The sequence below is a fragment of the Benincasa hispida genome, chromosome 11, assembly GCF_027475165.1.
Source record: "Benincasa hispida cultivar pf3 chromosome 11, pf3_genome.v1.1, whole genome shotgun sequence".
NCBI lineage: Eukaryota > Viridiplantae > Streptophyta > Magnoliopsida > Cucurbitales > Cucurbitaceae > Benincasa > Benincasa hispida.
Window position 1 is genome coordinate 8,095,099 of NC_143488.1, and position 23,879 is coordinate 8,118,977.

General features: G+C 34.2%; 1 protein-coding gene and 1 long non-coding RNA gene across 2 annotated transcripts; both read left to right on the forward strand.

Moving 5' to 3' along the window:
- The first annotated feature begins 3,112 nt into the window (after positions 1–3,112).
- HGL1 (heteroglycan glucosidase 1) lies at positions 3,113–19,365 on the forward strand. Its single transcript, XM_039020641.2, has 23 exons — positions 3,113–3,665; positions 4,286–4,580; positions 4,753–4,821; positions 4,896–5,033; positions 5,134–5,251; positions 6,307–6,389; positions 6,675–6,770; positions 7,287–7,455; positions 7,528–7,670; positions 7,750–7,836; positions 8,052–8,237; positions 8,605–8,772; positions 9,396–9,516; positions 9,601–9,670; positions 9,773–9,860; positions 9,942–10,062; positions 10,478–10,671; positions 10,886–10,994; positions 16,210–16,365; positions 17,251–17,353; positions 17,649–17,822; positions 17,986–18,131; positions 18,968–19,365. The coding sequence occupies exons 1-23, from the start codon at positions 3,502–3,504 to the stop codon at positions 19,150–19,152; spliced, it is 3,183 nt and encodes a 1,060-aa protein (XP_038876569.1). The 5' UTR covers positions 3,113–3,501; the 3' UTR covers positions 19,153–19,365.
- LOC150032362 (uncharacterized) lies at positions 15,102–16,046 on the forward strand. The gene is made up of 2 exons (XR_016524476.1): positions 15,102–15,243; positions 15,445–16,046. It is a non-coding gene; the product is annotated as an uncharacterized LOC150032362 (long non-coding RNA).
- Positions 19,366–23,879: the final 4,514 nt, after the last annotated feature.

Sequence of the window (23,879 nt, forward strand, 5' to 3'; positions counted from 1 at the left end):
AAGGAGTGAATTCCATCTTGTGTAATTGAGTTACCAGCTCCCAAATCAGACGAATCCCCAAAATGGTAGGTTTGAGTCGGCGACTGGCCACTCGCACCCATGCAAATCAAAAGACCACCCTCAAAGGCAAGGAGTTCCCAATTTACTTAGGATTGAGGTCATATTACTTATGGTCATCCTAGTGAAGTGAAGTCTTTGTCATGAACTTCGTTATATAACGATACGTTAACACTTCGTGGTCAGGTCTTATACAAACTCTTTGTATAGAACGCCCCTACTCACATGTCCCTACACAAACGACCAGGATCAGACCATCTGTAGCAAAAGTCACAACATTTGTAACTATTCTACAAAGCGGGCCGCATCGTATCATTACCAGAATAAGGTTTCCCTCCTATATTTATATACTACAGACCATTTTGGTTATCACTTAAGACATGATTCACTTGTATGTCACCACATACATGCTTAAGTTACATAATGAAAACCACGGATTTTATTGGTTTGTGGTAAAGCAAATAAAACATCAAATGTGCAAAGTCAAGTAGTGAAGAAAATATCATATATTATACATCATAAGCATTCGTACAAAATGTGTTTACAAACTATAGGACACGAGACTTTAGGGCATCATCCCTAATAGTGGCCATTATGTTCAAGACCCGGAATCAGCCCTTAAGGGAGCAATTTATCCCCTACTTCGGGGAAGGAGTGAATTCCGTCTTGTGTAGCTGAGCTTCCAGCTCCCCAATCAGACGAATTCCCAAAATGGTATGCTTGTTGAGTTGGCAATTGGCCGCTCTCACCCATACAAATCAAAGGACCACCCTCATGAGCAGGAGTTCTCAACTCACTTAGGAATAAAGTCATGTCACCTATAGTCATCCTAGTGAAATGTAAGTTTCAATTATCAACGGTGTTATATAAAGAGACTAATCATCTTGTGGTCCGGTCTTATACAAACTCTTTGTATAGGATACCTCACCGTATGCCTCCACATGAATAGTCAGGATCAGACCATTTGTAGCACTTTACAACACTTGTAACATCTATAAATTGGGCTGTATCCATAGTGTCACAAGGATAAGGTTTCCTCCTTTATCCTTATACTACAAACCATTTAGGTTATTACTTAGGACATGATCCACTTGTATGTCTCCACATACATGCTTAAGTTACATAAAATAACGTCGGATCTTAATTTATTGGATTGAGTAAATGCTTATAAAATAACACTTATTTTATTAATAATAATATGTTTACAAAGTTTTTACAAACTACAAGACCACTAGGAGAATTAGGACACCAATCCCAACAATCTCCCACTTGTCCTAATGCCTCGAAAAACTAATGTACAATACAAAACAGTACAATATACAATAAACTAGGGCATACTCTATACCCCGGTATCATCTCCCACTTGCCCTAGACAAGGTGTCACATATCCTGTAGACTCAGACTCTCCAAATGACCCTCGAACACTTTAGCTGTGAGAGCTTTTGTAAATGGATCAACGACGTTGTGCTCCAATGCGATCTTCGTGACAATCACATCACCACGATGTACAATCTCCCTGATCAGTGATACATCCGTTTTATGTGCTTGCCTCTTCAGTGAAATGTAAAATCTTGAAACCTAAGACCAAATTAAAACAAAACTCAAAACTTTAAGGATCAAATGTGCAACATTTTAAAATCGACCACATCGAAATTAGACTCAAAACCTAAATATATATATAAAAAAATCTTTTGTTGTGAAATTGAGGAGCACAATGGGAACACGGATATGGAGAAAATATAATATAATAATATATTTATATAATAATATCAAATATATAAAATATAATATAAAATAAAACAACTAAAAACATAAAATAACTAAAATTATAAAATTGGATAATATGTAAATTAGTGGAATTTTGAAGTGAAATTCTCACAAATGTATATGTAATTTTAAAATCTACCAAATACCACTATTTAGGCAAAATGGCAAGTAAGATGTGGACTTCCATGGATGAATTATAAGGCACATGGACAATATAAAGGGTGACACATGGCTTTAAAGCACTAAACAATGAACATCTATTTATTATTATAATATTCATAATATCTTTTTCTTTTTTCTTTTGGAAAAGAGGGCTACCTATATAGTTATATCTTATATCTTATAAAAGGAAAAAGGTCAAAGATAAGTGGGGCTAGAATTCCGTCCGGCCCACACCCACACTCAGGCAATTCACGAAGGATTCCCCATTGGCCACTAGTGATTCTCTTTCACTCACAATGACGTGAACTAAAAAAAGAGTATATTATATTTCAAACTTTTATTGGCAGGTCGATATTTCTGTATATTCATAGTTTCTATATTAATATAAAGATTAAATTGATATTTTAATAAGAAAATGAGTATAGCTTAACTAACATAAAACTCTCGACTTCGATAATGAAAGTTCGTTTCTATCACTTCACAAATTGTTAAGAAAAAAAAATATTTCTATTATATCATGTAAAAATTTATTAAACATACGAATTAAGCAATAAATGTCATTGAATATTATATAAATTATAGACATTTTAATCTTGCTAAAAATGTGTATAATATTTATTTATTAATCTAAATATTTATTATTATTTTTTGTTTTTATATTTTTTTTTCCAAAATTTTTGTCCGTATCGACATTTTATTGATAATTCTATGAAGTTGAGAACTTGGCATTTTCGTTGACAATGACGCTTTAAATTTTGTCCCTATCAAGAAATTATTCATTTTTTATTTAAGTAATGCATATATGTGACAATCGAATAAGCAAAAATTATCCTATTTCTTTTTTAGTTCAATAATGGCATGAATAGAAGTTTGAGTCATTAACTAACCTTTAAAATGATAATTAGTACGATTGCTTATATAATCATAGAATTTTCATATATATAAATACATAAATATATAAATATACTAAGAAAATCGGAATATGAATGAGTAATCTCTATCACCATTCTACTAATAAGGAAAATTTTAATCTCACAAATTCTCTGTTTTCTGTCTACATGAAATTTTTTTACTAGTTATGGTTAAGGGCGAGTTCCATAAAAGAATAACAATATTAATAATTAATGTCTTATTTATTAATTTAGTTCAAACTCTAATTGGTAAATTATCGAAGTGAACGAGGATCGAAAGTGTCTTATCTATTCGGCTACTCGAATTAGCAGAGTATCTCATCTCATTAGTACCATAGAACTCGTGTAAAATATTCCGTTTTGATAAAATTTCAATCTTTATGATGAACAAGACAACCAACCTCTGGGATTTCTCACCTTTAGGCCACTATCGTAGCTGAAGCAAAGACATGGCGACGAGCTAAATTAACTGAAAAGACACAGATTTATATTTATTTTCATTTTCTTAAAAACCCATTTTAATTATTTATCCTAAAAGAATAATTATGATGGCTCATGTCTATGCATACTTTGAACATATAATATAAAAAGGTGGAATTGGAAAATGATTGAAGAAGCATCAGTGTTGAGTGGGTTAGTGGTTCCAAGTGGTGGATCATCGGGATATATTCCTTGGCTTAGTCGGACTCCCAATCTTATCTTTCGCATTTCTTCAACAACAATTTCTGGTGCTTGTTCTTGGGATTCGAAGAAGCTTGATTTTCCCAGGTTTTTGCTTCTTATTTTAACCTTTATGTTCTCTATAGTTAGGATTTTGATGGGTTTCATTTTCATTGAGCAACCTGAATTTGTTTTTAGATGTTGTTTAAGATAGTGGTATCGATCAATTCATATAAACTTTCGTCAATTTGATTACGTTTTTGGTACTTCATGAACATATTCGACTCAGAATCAGTGGTAATTTAGAACCCATGGGAGGAGAAGTTCCAATTATTTGAGATTGAATGATTGTATATGTAACCTTTTGGACTCTCGTTCCTTGAGCTACTACATTAGAAGTTCAGCTTATAATGTAAATAATGATCAGTCTCTCATTGCAAGACCCAATTGTATGTGACAGAGTGCAAATCTATTCTCTGTTTACTTTTCTTTTTGTACGGTGTATCCGATCTTGGTCTACAAAAGTTTAGCTGTTTTGTTTTCTGAAAACTATGCACTTAATCATGAGCAATGAAGGATTTGATATAACTGAAGAAGTTAGGATCGTTTTATTCTCAAATCTTAATTGTCCCATGGTGGTATTGTAATATCAAATTGTGGGTATTTTATCAACTAGGCTTAACTATCTGAATGTTTTTTTTTTGCCCAATTGATTTTTTGGGGTACAGGAGAAAGAGGACAAACAAGAAGTTGATTTCAGAAAACTTTACATGTAAAATGGGGAACGTCAAAGAGAAAGGAACCACAAAAGATACTACTATCTCAGGGAATATGATTTTTGAGCCTATACTAGAAGATGGTGTTTTTCGATTTGATTGTTCTGCAAATGATAGAGCTGCGGCTTATCCAAGTTTTTCTTTTCTAAAATCCAAGGACAGAGACACACCAATTTCTAGCCAGAAGCTTCCGACATATATTCCTGTTTTTGAGTGTCTCCTTGGTCAGCAGATTGTTAAACTTGAGGTCCGTTTTGTATTAATATTGTTGTTTGTCTTTTGGTGTATCGCAGTTATGGTTTATATTCATGAAAGGTTGCTGCATTGTTATTGTAGTTGTTATGTTTATATTGTCATCTAGCATACACATCGAGTCTTGAAATCCATCGAGAGTAATTTGGCAAATTTGACTTCTACAGCTTCCTGCTGGTACCTCCCTTTATGGAACTGGGGAAGTTAGTGGACAACTCGAGCGGACGGGGAAAAGAGTAGGTTAAGAATTGGGTATACTTGATATTAGTTGGTTAATTCTTCTTGATTTTGGCAGTTCCCTCCTTTGTAGATTTTCACATGGAATACAGATGCTTATGGATATGGTTCTGGAACTACATCCTTGTACCAATCACATCCGTGGGTGTTAGCAATTCTTCCAAATGGAGAGGCACTTGGTGTTCTTGCTGACACATCCCTGCGTTGTGAGGTGGTTTAAAAACTGGTCTTGTTGTATATGGAAGTTGCAATTTTTGGATATCTCACTTGTTGTTGCCATTATAAAAGCTTATAGTTTTGTATTTTTGCAGATTGATCTGAGGGAAGATTCAGTAATACAATTTATTGCTCCTTCCTCATATCCTGTCATTACATTCGGTCCATTTTCCTCACCAGCAGCTGCTTTAAAGTCCTTCTCCAGGGCAGTTGGTAACCTTCTTTTCAAGTTTGAAGTTTTCTGTATTTTTGGATTACTTTAACTCATCAAACTAATATAGGATGTAAGAGATCTTTTAGGGGTTGCCCCCTCAAACTATAAATAAATAAAAGAAAATAAAATGAAAATTTACATATGAGTTTCCATTTCTACTTTATTTGTCGGGAGGAGTGAGTTCTTGATCAACGGAAATCAGTCTTTTTCCTTTAACAATTATAGCCTAACAAATGGAAATTAATATTAATTAGAGAGAAAATGATATTATAGGGGTTCAAACGTAGGACCTCTTGCTTGATAGCATGTTAGATCACCAATCAATAAAAAAAAAAAGGTGATGATTATGGTAAATTTAATGATATCCGTACTTCAACAGTGATCTACCTTTTTTTTTTTTTTTTTTTTTTTTTTTAGATTTTGTGAAAACATCCAGCCTTACTTAATGACTGCACATTGATCTGATCTGATTACTTACTGAGAGCCTACCCTTCTCTAAAATAGATACATTATATAAATCTAATGTTTAAGTATGGTCGTATAGGCATCTGGATTCAACCAGTAACTCCTTGTACTTCCGACGTTAATGATTACTAGGAATTGGAAGCATTAAAATCTAATATTTAATATCTTGCGATTTATGGTAACCTAACAAGTCTGTACTACTTGAATCAGTACCATATTTATGCCTTCAAGAACACTACCTTTTCTGTTAGAAAACTAATGACATAAGGCTTGGATTCCTGCGGGATCCTTAGTCCTATGTCTGTTTCATAATTAAAGAAATCGAAATGAAATTAAGGGTAGATTCTTGTCCTCCTAACCAAAAAAAAAAAAAAAAAGTAAACAAAACAAATAATAATAATAATAATAATAATAATAATAATAATTGCTATTATTATGTATAATTTTTGTTCAAAGAAGTTATTGCTCATTAGTTTGATTTTGATATTGAGTCATCATTATCTATAACTGGGATTTTAACTGTGCGGACGTGTGTGTTTAAAAACCCTCAGCTTCTGCTTTATGCCTTAACTGGTTACTTTCCCACTAGGCACTGTGTTTTTGCCCCCAAAATGGGCCTTAGGCTACCACCAATGCCGTTGGAGCTATGATTCTGCAGATAGAGTACTTGAGGTAGGGAGTAATTTTTATCTTGCACTGAGATTTGCCTGTTCAGGGACAATTGGTCTGAAAGACTCATTCTGAAAAACTAGATCTTCTATGGTTTTGTGCAGGACTAGTATCTATGTCAGCCCAACTACTGTTATATTTTAAGCAAATGTTCATGCCTTTTCCATTCTTGACTATGAAAAAAAGCAATATGCATAAGATTTATAGTTATAATTTAGTCTACTCCAGATCCTATAAGGAATAGTTCAGCTGAAAATTCGTTTCTTTTTCTTTAAACTACTTTTGCAGGTTTCAAGAACATTTCGAAAGAAAGATATACCCTGCGATGTTATATGGATGGATATAGACTACATGGATGGTTTCCGTTGTTTCACTTTTGACCCTGTATGTCATGATCTCCAACAAAGGCCACTGCATTTTACTTCTTATTTGAATCATCTTCAATGAGATTATACATCTAAATGGTTCTTCACATGCATCTCTTCCTTTTGGTGTTTTAACTTAATTATCATATGAATATCTTCTCTATACCCTCAGATGGAGGGTGTTTATGTCACTCTTTGGAATCTTTTGTATATTTGTATTTCATTTATTCAATCAAGTCTCTTATAAGAAAAAAAAAAAAAAAAAAAAAAAAAACGAAAAGAAAAGAACAATTGCAATGATCATAGATCTCTCATCATGTTTTCTAATTCCTTTATTCTTTTTTTCCCCTTAATTCTGGTGCTTTTACTGTGTCAAGAAAAGGAATGCACATATGCTTAGGGCAAATCATAGTCATTTGAAACTGTATGAAACATCTTCTTTTTGCTATTTCTTATCTGTATCTCTGTAGTACGTGTCTAGTAAAATAAACAGTTTGAAGCAAAGCCATGAAGTATTGTAGTGACATTATCTCAGGAGCGTTTTGCTGATCCAAAAACTCTGGTGGACGATCTTCACCAAATTGGTTTTAAAGCTATTTGGATGCTTGATCCTGGAATCAAACATGAAAAGGGTTATTTTGTCTATGACAGTGGTTCTGAAAAAGATGTCTGGGTCCAAAAAGCTGATGGAGAACCTTACGTAGGTTTGTGTCTTATTATTGACACTTAATCTGTGGCCTTTTAGTGGTATACTAAACACTTCTTAATTGTCTTAGGGGAGGTCTGGCCTGGGCCTTGTGTATTTCCTGAATTTACACAAGCTAAAGCTCGATCTTGGTGGGCAAATTTAGTTAAGGATTTTGTTTCTAATGGTGTTGATGGTATATGGAATGACATGAATGAACCAGCTATTTTTAAGGTAATTTTACCTGTAAATTCTTTTTAGTTTGTGCTTGTACTTTTGTCAGTACCTTACAGTTCATCACTTCTCTTTTCAGGCTGTAACAAAAACGATGCCTGAGAGCAACATTCACAGAGGTGATGAAGAATTTGGTGGTTGCCAGAATCATTCTTACTATCACAATGTATAATCCCTAGCATAATCTTAAGTCATTCTTATCATACTCTTTTCATAACAATTTTTTAGCTAGAATAAGATATACCCAATGCACTCCTAAATGTGACCAAAACTCTGATTCCAAGCTAAAAACAGCGCAAGTGCAAATGCTTGTAGTGGCAAATTTAATGTTTGTTTAGCTATATTTGGATACTATTTTACAGCACTGGTCTCCTACTTCAGGTGTATGGAATGTTGATGGCTAGATCAACATATGAAGGGATGAAAATGGCTAACAGTGAAAGGCGTCCTTTTGTTCTCACTAGAGCTGGTTTTATTGGTAGCCAAAAGTATGCTGCTACGTGGACAGGTGACAACATTTCAAGCTGGGAGCATCTTCACATGAGCATCTCCATGATACTTCAGTTGGTAAGTACATCTTTTTTAAATAAAAAGAGAGAAGGAGAAGAAGCAAAAATATGAAAAACATGCTCCTGATGTTCGTCTGAGAAAATGGTATTTCAGCTTAACAATGTACTATTATTCTTCTGGTGGTTTCACGTACTGGTTTCAAGCATTCCGAATGAATTTTCTTTGTAAGATGGACCATATAGGATATATCAAGCAATCTAATATTGGATGGCAATCTCAACTTCATGTGCTAGGAGTCTAGTCGTAACATTTTTATTAAGATCAGTGGTTGAGAGAATCTTAAATGCTTTCATTTTTCACTAAGGTCTTAAGAATATATGGCTTCAATTTAGATTTTATTGTGTTCTCATTCCTAGTTCTTCAGGGACTCAGTGGTCAACCACTATCTGGACCTGATATTGGTGGCTTTGCTGGAAATGCAACACCTAGGCTTTTCGGAAGGTGGATGGGAATTGGTGCAATGTTTCCTTTCTGCCGTGGACATTCTGAAACCCGCACTGCTGACCATGAACCATGGTCATTTGGAGAAGAGGTTTTCCCTAACCTAAATATATTATATTTACTTTGTTGGTCATCATTTCAGGGTTTGTAATATACACAAGGATAATTTTTTTTCAAGAAGGTTGTGGGTTAAATGACTTGAACCTCACTTCATAAAATGAATAATTAATGTACACTGCACAAACATGATAGAGATTAAAGAGAGCCAGTAAGCTAGAGCTGGGTCTGAGCATATAAATTTATCTGCCACTGCAAGTCCTTTGTGTATGCATCTTCTTGATATGCTAACTGCAGATGTATGTATTGCCTATTCTTCCACTGCGGCAAGTAGTTTTTGCTGCTAGCATGAGGTAGTAGAATTGTTGCGTCCTAAAAGACTAAAATGATGGCATGTAATTTTAAGATTATTTGCTGAATTATATTTCATCTAACTCCAATTGTCCCGTCTTAGTTAATGCCGTTCATGTTAAAGGATTAAGAATGATGAATCCTTTGTTGTCATGGATTATATGCTTGTACCTTTTGGCTATTGCTAATAGTCTAGATTGTCGTGGGTTTATGTCTGTACCTATTGCTAATGGTTTAAATTGTTGCTTTATGGATTATTTATGATATCTCCAAATAATTTGAACTTTAGCTTTGATCATTTTTTAGTGTGAAGAGGTTTGCCGCCTAGCATTGAAGAGACGCTATCGCCTATTACCTCATATATACACTCTTTTCTATATAGCTCATACAACGGGTGTTCCTGTAGCAACTCCTGTTTTTTTTGCTGGTGGATTCCCTTACTCATCTAACTTTGATATGTTTTCTTTCTGGTTGTAACATTTTTTTTTACTTCTATTTAACACTTTTGCAGATCCAAAAGATCCCAACTTGAGGAAAATTGAGAATTCTTTTCTTCTCGGTTCGATTTTGATCTATTCAAGGTTCTTATTTCATTTATAAAATATTGGTTTCTGGGTGTTCAGTAGTGGGGCCGGTAGAGTATCGATCAAATTATTGTTTTACTAACGCTGGTTCTTGAGCAGCACTTTTCCCAACCAAAGAATTGATAATTCAAATTTGACACTGCCCAAGGGAATTTGGTCGAGATTTGATTTTGATGACTCGCATCCGGTAATTTCTGCTTGCTGATTTAATTACTTTGTTACTGGCTTTCTTTCATTATCTTTTTTCACATGTATTGGACCATTGCAGGATCTACCAGCCTTATTTTTGCAAGGTGGATCAATTGTTCCATTAGGTCCTGCGCACCAGCATACTGGAGAAGCAAAACCATCTGATGACATATCTCTTCTTGTGGCTTTGGATGAAAATGGTGATGACATCATCTTATTCACATTTTCTTGGGATAGACCATGAAATGATGTATATTGTTCCTTGTCTACCACACAAATACTTATACTTTTATCATACTCTTTTCTTGACTAGTTGGAGAGAGAATTGTGAATGCTCTCAACTTTACTTTCTGACTGCGTAAAGACTTGAGAGTCATTCATTTTCTTTCACTTAAAAAGTGTAGACTGACCCAGTAGTCAGGACCATTTATTAACTGAAGCCCACCTTAGGAGAGCCCTTAATTCTTTATCTAAAAAGTATGAAGGTGTTTCGTATATAATTTAGATAAATTGTATTAATTTCTCTGGGTTATCGACCATGGTGCGTCACAAGTTAACAGTTTTCTGGCAACTCTTTTCTTGTGCAAGTTTAATAAATTTTAATCTTATTTACAGGAAAGGCTGAAGGTGTTCTATTCGAAGATGATGGCGATGGATATGGTTTCAGTTTAGGTGCATACCTATTGACACGTTATGTTGCAGAGCTAAAATCTTCAGTTGTTACTGTTCAAGTTTCTAGAACTGAAGGATCGTGGACAAGGCCGAAACGGCGGCTGCACGTTCAAATATTACTGGGTGGAGGAGCAAAGGTACGTTTTTGTTTTGTTAGAGGATTTTAATCGAGGCCGTTAGTGTTGGGAATGGGATAAAAAGGGTAAGACAACACCACATGCCTTGTGTGACAGATGGGCCGTAGCTTCATTTTGTGCTCCACAACCTAACAATAAATCTGCATTTGCTTTTATTTCCAAAGCTCTTCCGAGCGCTCTACTATATTCATATTGTAATTCTCTATGCCTCCAGATTGATGCTTGGGGCACAGATGGAGAAGTTTTGCAAGTGACATTTCCCTCTGAGCAAGAAGTGGCTGACCTGGTAGCCACCAGCGAGAAGGAATGTCGTCATCGATTAGGTATTGATTGCGTCTCCTTTATTGTTCTCTTCTAACTTATGTTTCAACATAGCATTTCCTAAGAGGAAACAAATTTTAGTCAATAAATGAAATATTCAAAAATGGAGAAAACACCCTAAACTCAGCCCAGGAGTTACATAACTTATCTAATTGGTCACGATGCTTGTAAGATCGTGCTTACTAAAGAATTAGACATAATGCTTCAAGAGGAAGAAACAGGAATCACCAATTACAAATGAGAATCTAGCTATATGTTCTATTGTTGTTTTATTTTTTATTCTCAGTTATATTATTTTGTCCTACCAACAAATCATTAAACCATCATGAATTGACCTTACGGTCAAAGGAAAAAATGTAAACTTAGATAGTTTTAAAGCCATAGTTCCAACTATGGTAACCACCACTCTGGCTCCCTAGAATGTTTAATTAGTATTGAATTTTCTGATCCTAAATGTTGTAAGATCTAAGTATTTGTCTTGTTGGAATAGCCAGAGTGCACCGAAGCTAGATTGAACAACTCAGTTGTTTTTGGATAAGAATAATTCAATTGTCAAGGGAAAATGATTCAGTAATTTTATATACCATGAAATTATGACACATTTTCCTCTATATTCCTCCTTTTCTGTTGAGGCTCAATACACTCAGTTTAACCTTTAAAAGTTGTTCTACTACCATTTTTCTAGAACCATAATATTTCTTTGCTTCTCTAACTTCAGCTTGCATTGCACATGAGAACTGTCTTCTTTCTTATGTTTGTAAATTTAAGAGTTGTTATAATTCTATAGTTAGGGTTTTCCATTCTTGTAAATATTTTGTGATATTTTCCTTTCCTATGCTTTGTACACTTGTATATATTCATATCTTTGATGAATGAATAGAGCATTCTGATTTTTTCTCAAACCTAAGAGTTTTACCTAGTATTAGAGCCCTCTAAACAAATTTAGGGTTTTGTGAACCTTAGGGTTTGAGAATTTAGAACCCGTTTGTGATACGTTTAGGGTTTTGTGGAGAGGTGAGTTTACACTTTTACTCACAGTCGCCGTCTTCGGTTCGTTCGCCGTCGTTAGCCGCCGCTGCCGAGAAAAAAAAAGCTGTTTTTTTTTCAACACCGCCCAGTCCAACGAGGAGCCTAGCTACCGATCTACAAAACCCCCAAAGTCTGGTTGCCATCTGACCAGTGTGTGAGGCTCACGCGCCGCTTGTTCCAGCCTGCTGTCTGTCCACGCGCCGGCGCGTGTAGGTGTGTGCGCCGTCGTTTTTCGTCCGTCTTCTGTGGGTTTCCTCGGTGTTGTTGGCTCTTCTTGGTGGTGTGTTTGTTTGGGATATATAGATATACTCACTACTTGTAAAGACATTTCTTCGGTAATTTAGGGTTTTGATTCTCTGCTGTCCGGTGTCTATTTTTTGAGGTAATGGCTGATAAGAAACCAGTAATGTCTGAGATTGTTCCTATGGTGTCAAAAGTAACTGAACACAAGTTGAATGGATCCAACTACTATTCATGGAGATCAAATCCATGAGGTGGTGTTTACTATTATTATCATAAACCTAACAATATGAAACGTGAATGCAGAAGATTGCTGAATAAGGGTCAGAGGATGTCATCACCCTCTGCACATGTCGCCTCTACTCCTGATAATCTTGACAAGTCAATTACGATTTCTGCAGAGGAGTTTGCTAAATTTCAGCAGTATCAAGAGTCATTGAGGGCATCATCTTCTACTCTCATTATGACCATCGCAGAGATAGGTAACATTTTTAAATACCTTCTTTCCTCCACATCAAAATGGGTCATTGATTATGGCGCTACAGACCATATGATAGGTAACCCCAGTTTATTCTCTAACCTTTGTACATCTACCTCTTCACCTAATGTCACTATAGCTGATGGAACCTCCACTTCTGTTTTAAGATCAGGAACCATCCATCTCACTGAATCAATTTCTTTGTCATCAGTTTTAAATTTACCAAATTTCTCGTTTAATTTGATTTCGGTCAGTAAACTCACTCGTGATCTTCATTTTGTGTCTCCTTTTTTCCTGGTTATTGCTTATTTCAGGATCTTACGACGAAACAGACTATTGGTAAAGGGCGGGAATTTGGAGGTCTTTACATCTTTGAACCACAAACACCTACGGCCATCACATGCTCTAGCATGTCGTCTCCCTTTGAAGAGCATTGTCGTTTGGGTTATCCGTCTATTTCTATGTTGAAGAGCCTTCGTCCACAACTTCAATATTTGTCTTCTTTAGATTGTGAGACATGTCAATTTGCTAAATTTCATCGTTTGAGTTCGTATCCTCGAGTCAATAAACGAGCTAGTACTCCTTTTGAATTAGTCCATTCTGATGTTTGGGGTCGATGTCCCGTTAGGTCCAAATGAGGGTTTAGGTATTTTGTTACATTTGCCGATGACTATTCTCGTGTTACGTGGTTATATTTAATGAAAAGTCGTTCTGAGTTACTTTCTCATTTTCGTAACTTCCATACTGAAATTCAAACTCAATTTAGTGGTACTCTTAAAATCCTACGGAGTGATAATGCTGAGGAATATTTCTCTCATACACTCAAGTCTTATTTAGATGCCCATGGCATTCTTCATCAATCTTCTTGTGTTGATACTCCATCTCAAAATGGGGTTGTAGAACGAAAGAATCGTCATCTCCTTGAAACAGCCAGAGCTTTGATGTTTCAGATGCATGTTCCAAAATCCTTTTGGGCAGATGCTGTTTCCACAGCTTGTTTCTTAATAAATCGCATGCCTTCTTCCATTCTTAAGGGTGAGATACCTTTTCGTACTTTATGCCCCAAGCAACATTTGTTTCCCACTCCACCCAAAATATTTGGTTGTACCTGCTTTGTTCGGGATGTTCGGGTCAGCATACCAAGCTGGATCCAAAGTCCTTAAAATGTATTTTCCTTGGTTGTTCCCGTGTCCAAAAGGCGTATCGGTGTTATTGTCCTAGTCTAAATAAATATTTAGTCTCTCCTGATATCACGTTTTTTGAACATACCCCATTTTTTTCATCACCGTCTTTCTCTTCGAATAAGAGTCAGGGGGAGCATAAGGAATTAGAGGATGATTTCCTTGTCTATACAGTTATTTCTCCTTCCGATCCTCTTCCTGATTCATATCTACCTGTGGCTACCTCTACTCTTCCTCCCATCGTTAAGGTCTATACTCGACGACAACCTCCTTCAGTTCCATGCCCTGTACCAGAGTCTTCTTTGTCATTGGATCCAGAAACGGGTGATGATCTTCCTATTGCTCTTCGTAAAGGTAAACGTACATGTGCTCTTCCTATTTCCTCTTTTGTTTCATATAACCATTTGTCGCCTTCCACATGTTCATTCATTGCATCCTTAGAGTCTATATCCATCCCAAAAACTGTTCATGAGGCTTTGTCTCATCCTGGTTGGTGTGCCGCAACGGTGGAGGAGATGACTCCTTAGATGATAATTGTACTTGGGATTTAGTTTCTCTCCCTGCAGGAAAGAAGGCTATCGGTTGCAAATGGGTGTTTGCAGTTAAAGTCAATCTTGATGGTCCTGTTGCTTGGTTAAAAGCGCGCCTCGTAGCGAAAGGCTACACTCAAACTTATGGCGTTGACTATGCTGATACTTTTTCTCCTGTAGCAAAAATGGCATCCGTGAGATTGTTTATTTCATTAGCTTCAATCAATCATTGGCCTTTACATTAGCTTGATGTTAAAAATGCATTTCTTCATAGTGATCTTCAAGAAGAGGTGTATATGGAGCAACCACCAGGGTTTGTTGCTCAGGGGGAGAATGGAACGGTGTGTCACCTTCGTAAATCCTTGTATGGATTAAAGCAGAGCCCACGAGCTTGGTTTGGTAAATTTAGTCAAGTGATTGAAAGTTTTGAAATGCGGAAGAGCAGGTCAGATCATTCAGTCTTTTTTAAGAGATCTGAGGGTGGTGTCATCTTGTTAGTCGTATATGTGGATGATATTGTGATTACTGGTGATGATGCTTTAGGGATCCAGTCTCTAAAGACCTTTCTTCATAGTCAATTCCATACAAAATATTTGGGCATGTTGAAATACTTCTTAGGAATTGAGGTAATAAGAAGCAAGAAGGGAATTCTATTATCACAGAGAAAATATGTACTTGACTTGTTGACTGAAACAGGAAAGCTAGGGGCTAAGCCATGTAGTACCCCAATGATGCCCAACTTACAGCTCACAAAAGATGGAGAATTGCTAAAAGATCCTGAAAGATATAGGAGGTTAGTGGGAAAACTTAATTATCTTACAGTGACTCGACCCGACATAGCCTATTTAGTAAGTATTGTGAGTTAGTACATGTCATGCCCTACAGTTGATCATTGGGCTGCATTGGAATAGATTCTTTGTTATTTGAAGGCTACTCCTGGGCATGGTTTATTATATAAGGATTATGGTCATACTAATATTGAATGTTTTCTCAGATGCCGATTGGGCAGGATCTAAAGAAAACAGAAGATCAATCTCAGGGTATTGTATTTTTGTTGGTGGTAATTTGATTTCTTGGAAGAGTAAGAAGCAAAATGTGGTGTCACGTTCAAGTGCAGAATCAGAATATAGAGCAATGGCACAATCTGTTTGTGAATTGACTTGGATATATGAACTTCTTGTTGAGTTGGGATTTGAAATCACTACACCGACAAAGTTGTGGTGTGATAATCAAGCAGCACTTCATATTGCGTCTAGTCCAGTATTTCATGAAAGGACTAAACATATTGAAGTTGATTGCCATTTTGTACGTGAGAAAATTCAACAAGGGTCGGTATCTACAAGATATGTGAAGACTGGAGAACAATTAGGAGATATCTTCATGAAAGCATTGGATGGAAGATGTATAGATTATCTATGTGACAAGTTGGGCATGATTAACATATATGCTCCAACTTGAGGGGGAGTGTTATAATTCTATAGTTAGGGTTTTCCATTCTTGTAAATATTTTGTGATATTTTCCTTTTCTATGCTTTGTACACTTGTATATATTCATATCTTTGGTGAATGAATAGAGCATTCTGATTCTTTCTCAAACCTAAGAGTTTTAACAGAGTTTAACTCCTTAAGATGGAAACTTCTCAGTTTTTTCAGGACAACTTTTCTGCTAACCTTGTTGACAGTGAACTATTAATGGATTCTTGAGTTTCATTTATCTTCATTGTTACTTATGATTTCTTATTCAATAATTTCCTTGTAGAAAGTGCTAAGACTTTGCAAGATGTTGAAGAGGTTTCTGAACATAAAGGTGTATCACTTTCAAAGACTCCTATTGAACTGAAAGGTGCTCATTGGTCTGTTAAAGTAGTTCCCTGGATTGGTGGTAGAATAATTTCTATGACACACCTTCCATCAGGTAACAACTTATGATTATTGTAATATTTAGTAATTCAGATACAACCAATATTACTCTTTCTTTTCGTTTTCTGCGTTTTTGCCCTTTGTCCTTTTACCTTTGCTTTTAATGATGTCATAATTGGGAACTGTTTTGCAACTCTTGCTATGTTATGCCCTGCACCCCTCTACCGATGAAAATTAGATGAAAGAATAGAGTAGAATTAGATGAAAGAATAAAGTAGATGAATTGAAGATAGCTTAATGAAAACTTGCCCAGAACTGGTAGCGTCAAGGAATTGAGAAGCCTCGAATATTTATGCTCTCCCTCTAGCTAAGAATAGCTGGTTGTTTCCACCTGCAGAGATGTATAAGTTCCATCCCCAAGCTACTCTAATTCTTATCTCGTCTCTTCAACTCCTTTAACTAAACATTGTTTTCCCTTAATTCTATCCATCTTTTATTCACTAATTTCCTCAGCTACACCCTTGCATATCAGCTTATCACCATCCATTTCCAGCGCCTAGAAATAGAATATGTAAGCCTTAGTGGAGAGATTCTAGCATGGCCGTTTCTAATAACGAAAGTTGGCAAATAATTACATGATTCTGAAGATCATTGCTTATGTGCTCCAATAATGATGATTTTGCCTTTAACATTTTACTAGTTTAGTTATGTTGTTACATACAAGTTAAAAACATCTTTCGTTTATGCCAACTTTCATTTGCTTATTTCAAATTTATCATATATATCTTAATCTGAGCATAACTGAATTGGTTAAGACATTATATTTTTACTAAAAGTTCAGGAGCACTCCTTGAACTTAAATTTACCATTAAGAAAATGTTAATTTAACCTTGTCAAGGGACCTTATAGGATAGGTTGATATCATTTTTTCTTTGTGCAGGGATACAATGGCTCCAAAGCAAGATTGAAATCAATGGTTATGAAGAGTTCAGTGGCACGGAGTACCGATCTGCTGGATGTACTGAGGAATATAGTATCATTGAGTAAATTCCCAACCTATGCTTGAATAACCTTAATACATCATTCTAAATGTTAACTCGTATCACATATATTTTTCTTGACGAGTGAAATAGTTAATAAATATTTGTTAAATTTTATGGAGAGTATTCATTTATAGAATTCAAACTAATACATTCTCAAAAGTAGAATAGGAAATTACTCCCAAATCAACCAATAAAGATGAACAAAATTCAACCATCAGAGCTACATAAATGTTCAAGTTGGTGTAGAAATCCCAAAAATGGCAGCAAATTTGTTGTATTACTCATTTTCTTTCAGTCAAAACTTTGAGCATGCAGGGGATGAGGAATCTCTTGAACTTGAAGGTGATATTGATGGAGGGTTAGTTCTAAGACGAAAAATATACATTCCAAAGGAAGATGCTAAAGTACTTAAGATTAACTCCAGCATTGTTGCTGTCAAAGTAGGTGCTGGTTCTGGTGGATTCTCAAGGTTTGCTCTGAATATTACTCTCTATTGCTACTACTCTATCCTCAACTTGGTGAGAGATTTTCATTCATCACTGAAAACGTGGATGTTTGGAGCAGTACGAGTTTGAAAGTTGAAGAGATAGGTTTAGTTGCCTAAATTATATATGTTTCTTTGTTTTCTGCAGGTTGGTCTGCTTAAGGGTTCATCCGATGTTTAACCTTTTACATCCCACAAAATCTTTTGTTACATTCACATCCATTGATGGATCCGTGCATGAAATCTGGCCAGAGTCAGGGGAGCAGTATTTGGAGGGAGATCTTTTACCTAATGGTAATAATCATTTTCTTTCACTTATCAGTCTATATATATATATATATATTTGGTTAAATAACAAAGTTTAGTCCCTAAATGTCGATTGTGTTTAATAAGTTTCTCAACTTTCAACAATTTTGTTTTTAATAATTTGACCTATTCACTACTTTTTAGAAGTCAAGATCCTATTAGACACAAAATTCAATTTCATATCCAAGACGTGGGATATCATTGAGAAATAAGAATCCATGTTATCAAAGGATTTCCTACCATTATTTTTAGTATGTAATGATTCAATCATCCACTTTGGTATCTTTTTGAATAAAAATGGTGATATTGTTCCTTTATTGATCAATAATTTTGATTTTTCGGGAAGTATCATGATCATCCAATAAGAAGAGTTTCAATTTTTTCAAATGAACGATTTGAATAGGTTTTTGAACTTTAAAAAATGTTTACCGTTAAATTTAAATTTGGTCCCTGTGTTCAAGGTTGTGACTATCTATTTAATCTTGGTACTTTAAAAAGTTTCTAATAGGTTGAACTTTTAGAGTTTTATCTCCGTATGTCTAATAGTTCCTAACTTAACTCCATATGTCATCAAATCCTATCCCAAATTAGCCTCACATAACTCTTAGATAATGATATTGTCAATATGTCACATAAACATTAAACTAACACATACACGTAATTATTAAACTGTTACAAAAACATAAACATTAAAGTTCAAGGACCAAACTCAAGAAGGTTATCAAGGATCAATCTTAGCTGCAAGAAATATGTTTTTTTCCCCTTAAGTCTGATATCTTGCTTGCTAAAGTAAAGTGAATTTCTTACTAAAATGAGCATTCCAGGTGAATGGAAGCTAGTTGATAAATGTCTGGGATTGGCATTAGTCAACAAATTTAACATTAAGGAGGTTAACAAATGTCTCATTCACTGGGGAACCGGAACAGTCAACCTCGAGCTATGGTCGGAACAGAGACCGGTGTCTAAGGAATCGCCGCTTGAAATATCGCACAGTTACGAGGTGATCTAAATCCCATAGATTATTTGAATGTAGAATTGCATTTAAGAATATGCCAAATAAGTTTAAAGCTATTGAGCTTTAACCCCTTTGTGGTGTTCTTAATTAATGTTCCTATTCTGAGTCCATGATTTGTTCTAACAAATCATTTTGCTGTTACCTGAACCACTAAACAGCCTAACTGGGAACAGTTTCTTAAATAAAGGTTGCATAGATTTGCAGCTACCCATCTCTCTTGCTTTCTTTGGTTCTGGTTGGCTTGGCTTTAGCAGTTGGAATAATAATAATAAATAAATAAATAAGGGTTAAAACACCATTCTAACCTCTAAATTTTGGATTTCATTTCATTTTAGTCAATGTACTTTCAAAATTGTCCTTGCTATTAAGTTATTGTTGATTTCTTTAAAAAGAATAAAGTTCTCTATCAACATTTTCTTTATAAATTTTAAAAATATTTTCACATAACGTCTTTTCTTGCATAAGTCTTTTTAGTATTACACAATTTCAATAAAAATTAGTTAAAACAGGCATAACTCAACCGACATATCTATACATTTGCGATCAAGAAATCTATAGTGCAAATCTCCTTACCCCTCTATTGTATTGAAAATTTTCTATGAAAATTAATTTAGATGGCTAAATTTAAGTTTAATGGAAGTACAAGAACTAAATTCATTTATGGAAAGTATATTGAGTAAAAATCAAAATATTAAAATATTGTTTAACAAAAAAAACTTTAATTTGAGTGTACTTTTAAATAAGAAAATTTTTTACTGTTAGAATGTTAAACTAATTACAGAAATTAAAAAAAATATATTGATAGATACTAATAGATTTCTATCTATATAAAAAAAATATTAAAATTTTGTTATTTCGTGTTAATAATTTTTCTTATTTTTATATTTTTGAAATTTTCCCTTTAAACAAAGTACTTTTACCAAAAAGCATAAGGTACTCTTGCACAACATACTTTCGAACTAGTGCTTTTGCCAAAAAGCTTAAAGCACCCTATGTTGTGTTCTTAATCAATGTTATGATGTTGTGTTGGACAAAAACTGTGTGCTTACTTATGAAGTAAAATTATTTTTTATTCTTTAAGTAGTATTTTTATGTTACTTCAAATATAATGATTTGAATGGAGACAAGAGAGTATTTGTTCTTGTCACAAAAACCATTCTAATTGTAGGTTAAAAAAAATACTTTTAAGTCTCTCAATTTTAATAGAAGTGATAATTTAATTCATAAAATTAATTTGTAACGACTTGGTCATTGTTTTTCAAAATGGATAACAATTAAGACTCCGTTTAGCAACTATTTCGTTTTTTGTTTTTGTTTTTCAAAATTAAGTTTATTTCATTCATATTTCTCACAATGATTTGCATATTTATTAAATATAATGGTTAAATTCTTACCAAATTCTAAAAACAAAAACAACTTTTTGAAAGCTATTTTTTTAGTTCTCAAATTTTGGCTTGGTTTTTTAAACCATGGGTGAAAAGTAGATAACAAATAAAGAAATTTGGAGGTGAAAGTAGTGTCCATGAGTTTAATTTTCAAAAACAAAAAACAAAATGATTACCAAACATGGTCTTAATCTTTCAATCTTAACATTTAACAACTTAGTTCATATTGTAATAAATTTTATTAAAATTAAGTATCAATCTTTGTTATATAATAATTAGTCATAATTTGTTGTTTATAAACAAGTTTAATTCTTAATTAGTTTATCAATTTACATGCGTAAAAAAATTCACTAATCTTAATAATATTTTTCACAGAGGGATCAAATCGGTACAAATTTTAAAGCTAAACTATGAGTTATTAAAATTCAAAGGCTAAATTGTTACAATTATAAAAATATAGGGACTAAATTATTATAAATTAAAATTTAGGGACTAAATTGTTATTTCTATAAAAGTTTAAGGGGTAAGGTATTTTTTTAATATCGTGGTTCAAACTCATGTAGAAAAGTTGATGTGCACTAAACGGTTGAGTTGCAAGTTTTCTTTTTCGGTTAAAATATCATTTTGGTCTCTATATATTGAAGTTTGTCCAATTTTATTCTCTGTGTTTCAATTGTCTAATTTTAGTCTCTATATTTTTAATAAATTTTGAATTTAGTCCCTGATGCTAGTTTATTGTTCACTTCTAAAAAGCTTTTTGTTATTTTGTAGCATTTTACTCATATTATATTTTCTGGCATGAAAAATAATAGTATTATTTAGTCAATTTTGAGGAATTAAACTTAAAATTTATTGAAAGTATGAAGAATAAAATTGAAAATTGCAAATATAGGAACTAAGATTGAACAAACTCAAAAGTATAAGGACTGAAATGTAATTTAACCTTTCTTTTTATTTTATAAGATTACCTACTTTATGCTTTGCTTCTTTTTAAGGCGTAACAACGTTTTAATATTTGTTTTTAAAATAAAAATAGACGTTGTAAAAAGAATTAAGTAGAGATGTCTACTTACTCAACAGAGACCCACTCCAAACAGGGTGGGGATTCCCCGTTTAGGTGGGGAGTGGGGGAGGGGAAAATCCCCCAAAAGCTAAATGGGGACGGGGACAGGAAATACATTCCCCATCCTTGTTCTCACCCCTGCCCTCGCCCCGTCCCCTGTCATACAAATAGATATCCGTTCAAGGTTAAATTACAACACTCTATTACAAATAAAATAGGTTTCAAGAAACCTAACCTTTGAAAAACCTTTTTTCAAGTACTCTCTCTTACGAGCCACGAACAGAACTCCTTCTTCGTGGATCTCTTTCTTCACGCATGGACACTGTCAATCGAGAACCCTCTGTATTCTCCTTTGGGATTCAAAGACTCAAATAGGAGTTGTGGGTTTTGCTTGAGTCATAGGAAGAGGGAAGGAGATGAAGAGGATGAGAGGAAAGTTTTGTTTAGAGAACCTTCCTCTTTCAGATAAAACTTCTCTATTTTTGAATTCTTGGAAGAAGATGATCTCTCGACTTCTTTTATCACAAGTTAGTTATTGAGAGAATAATGGGAGGGAGTTATAACTCCTTCCCCTTTTATTAATTTCAAAAAAATTAATAAAATAGAATATATAGTAACTACTTTATTATATATACACTATATGTTATATCAAATATAACATATAGCCTATAGTTTTATATTGCATCAAATACAACATAAACTATAGATTTTATTCTCTCTTAATTATACATGATATTTAATATAAATCACATTTATATTAAATCCATTTATATGAATCTCATCCATATAAATGATATTTGGATCATATCCAAATATTTTATTCCTCTCAATTTATATTTACATTTAATTACATGAATCTCATTCATATAATTGGTATTTGAATCATATCCGAATGTCTCTCATAATGTATCAAATACATTATAATTAGTTATATCATTTATAATTAATTTCCTCAATTAACTTGAACATTTCAAATTAATCCAAAGATTAAATCCCTGTTTAGCTACCGTGGGGACCTTATGGACCTGTAGATTGAAACTCTAACGATATTCGGATAATTAATTAAACTGTCGGTCACTCTACTAAAGACCGACAATTGAAATCTTTGCACTACAAATAAATTTCTGTATCTATTGGATATAACTAATCAACAGTGCGATGACCCTTTACAAATTGCTCATAAGTACAGTTGGGCCAAAATACCGATTTGTCCCTATAGTTACATCTAATTCCTTAAGTACCACTGATTCCCCTAATGAACAATAAGTCATAGTCTCACTATGACCAAGTTCTCTTGGGCCAGGAGAGAGTGTGACCATTATGTTCAAGATCCGGAATCAGCCCTTAAGGAAGCAATTTATCTACTTGCCCCATGCATCGGGGAAGGAGTGAATTTCATCTTGTGTAGCTGAGTTCCCAACTCCTTAGTCAAACGAATCCCCAAAATGGTAGGCTTGTTGAGTTGACAATCTGGCCACTCTCATCCATATAAATTAAATGATCGCCTTCATGAGCAAGAGTTCACAACTCACTCAGGATTCAAGTCATGTCACCTATGGTCATCCTAGTGAAATATAATTCTCTATTATTAACAGCGTTATATAAAGAGACTAATCATTTCGTGGTCCGGTCTTATACAAACTCCTTGTATAGGATACCTCCGCTCGCATGTCTCCACATGAATGATCAGGATCAGATCATTTGTAGCACTTTACAATACTTATAACACCTACAAAGCGGGTCGTATCCACAGTGTCACCAGGATAAGGTACCCAACTTTATCCATCTACTACAGACCATTTAGGTTATCATTTAAACAAGATCCCCTTGTATGTCTACATACTTGTTTAAATTACATGAAATAACCTCGGATCTTAGTTTATTGGATTGAGTATACTTATAAAATAACACTTATTTTATTAACAACAATATGTTTATACAGAATTTACAAACTACGAGATTACAAGGAGATTTAGGACACAATTCTCAACAATCTCCCACTTGTCCTAAAGCTTAGGGAGACTAATGTACAATAAAAATAAAGTACAAAATATAATAAACTAGGGCATACACTATATCCCAGTAACAATATGTATGTATGTATGTACGTATTTAGAAAAAATATATTAAAAATCTAATCAGGACGGGGTGGGGATACCTTCCCCATCCTTGCCCTATCTCCGGTTCGGTGCCCTTAAAGAGGTCCTCGGTTTGACCCCATCCCAAATTCCAATTGAAATGAAATCTTTAGGATAAATCAACCCAAACCGTGC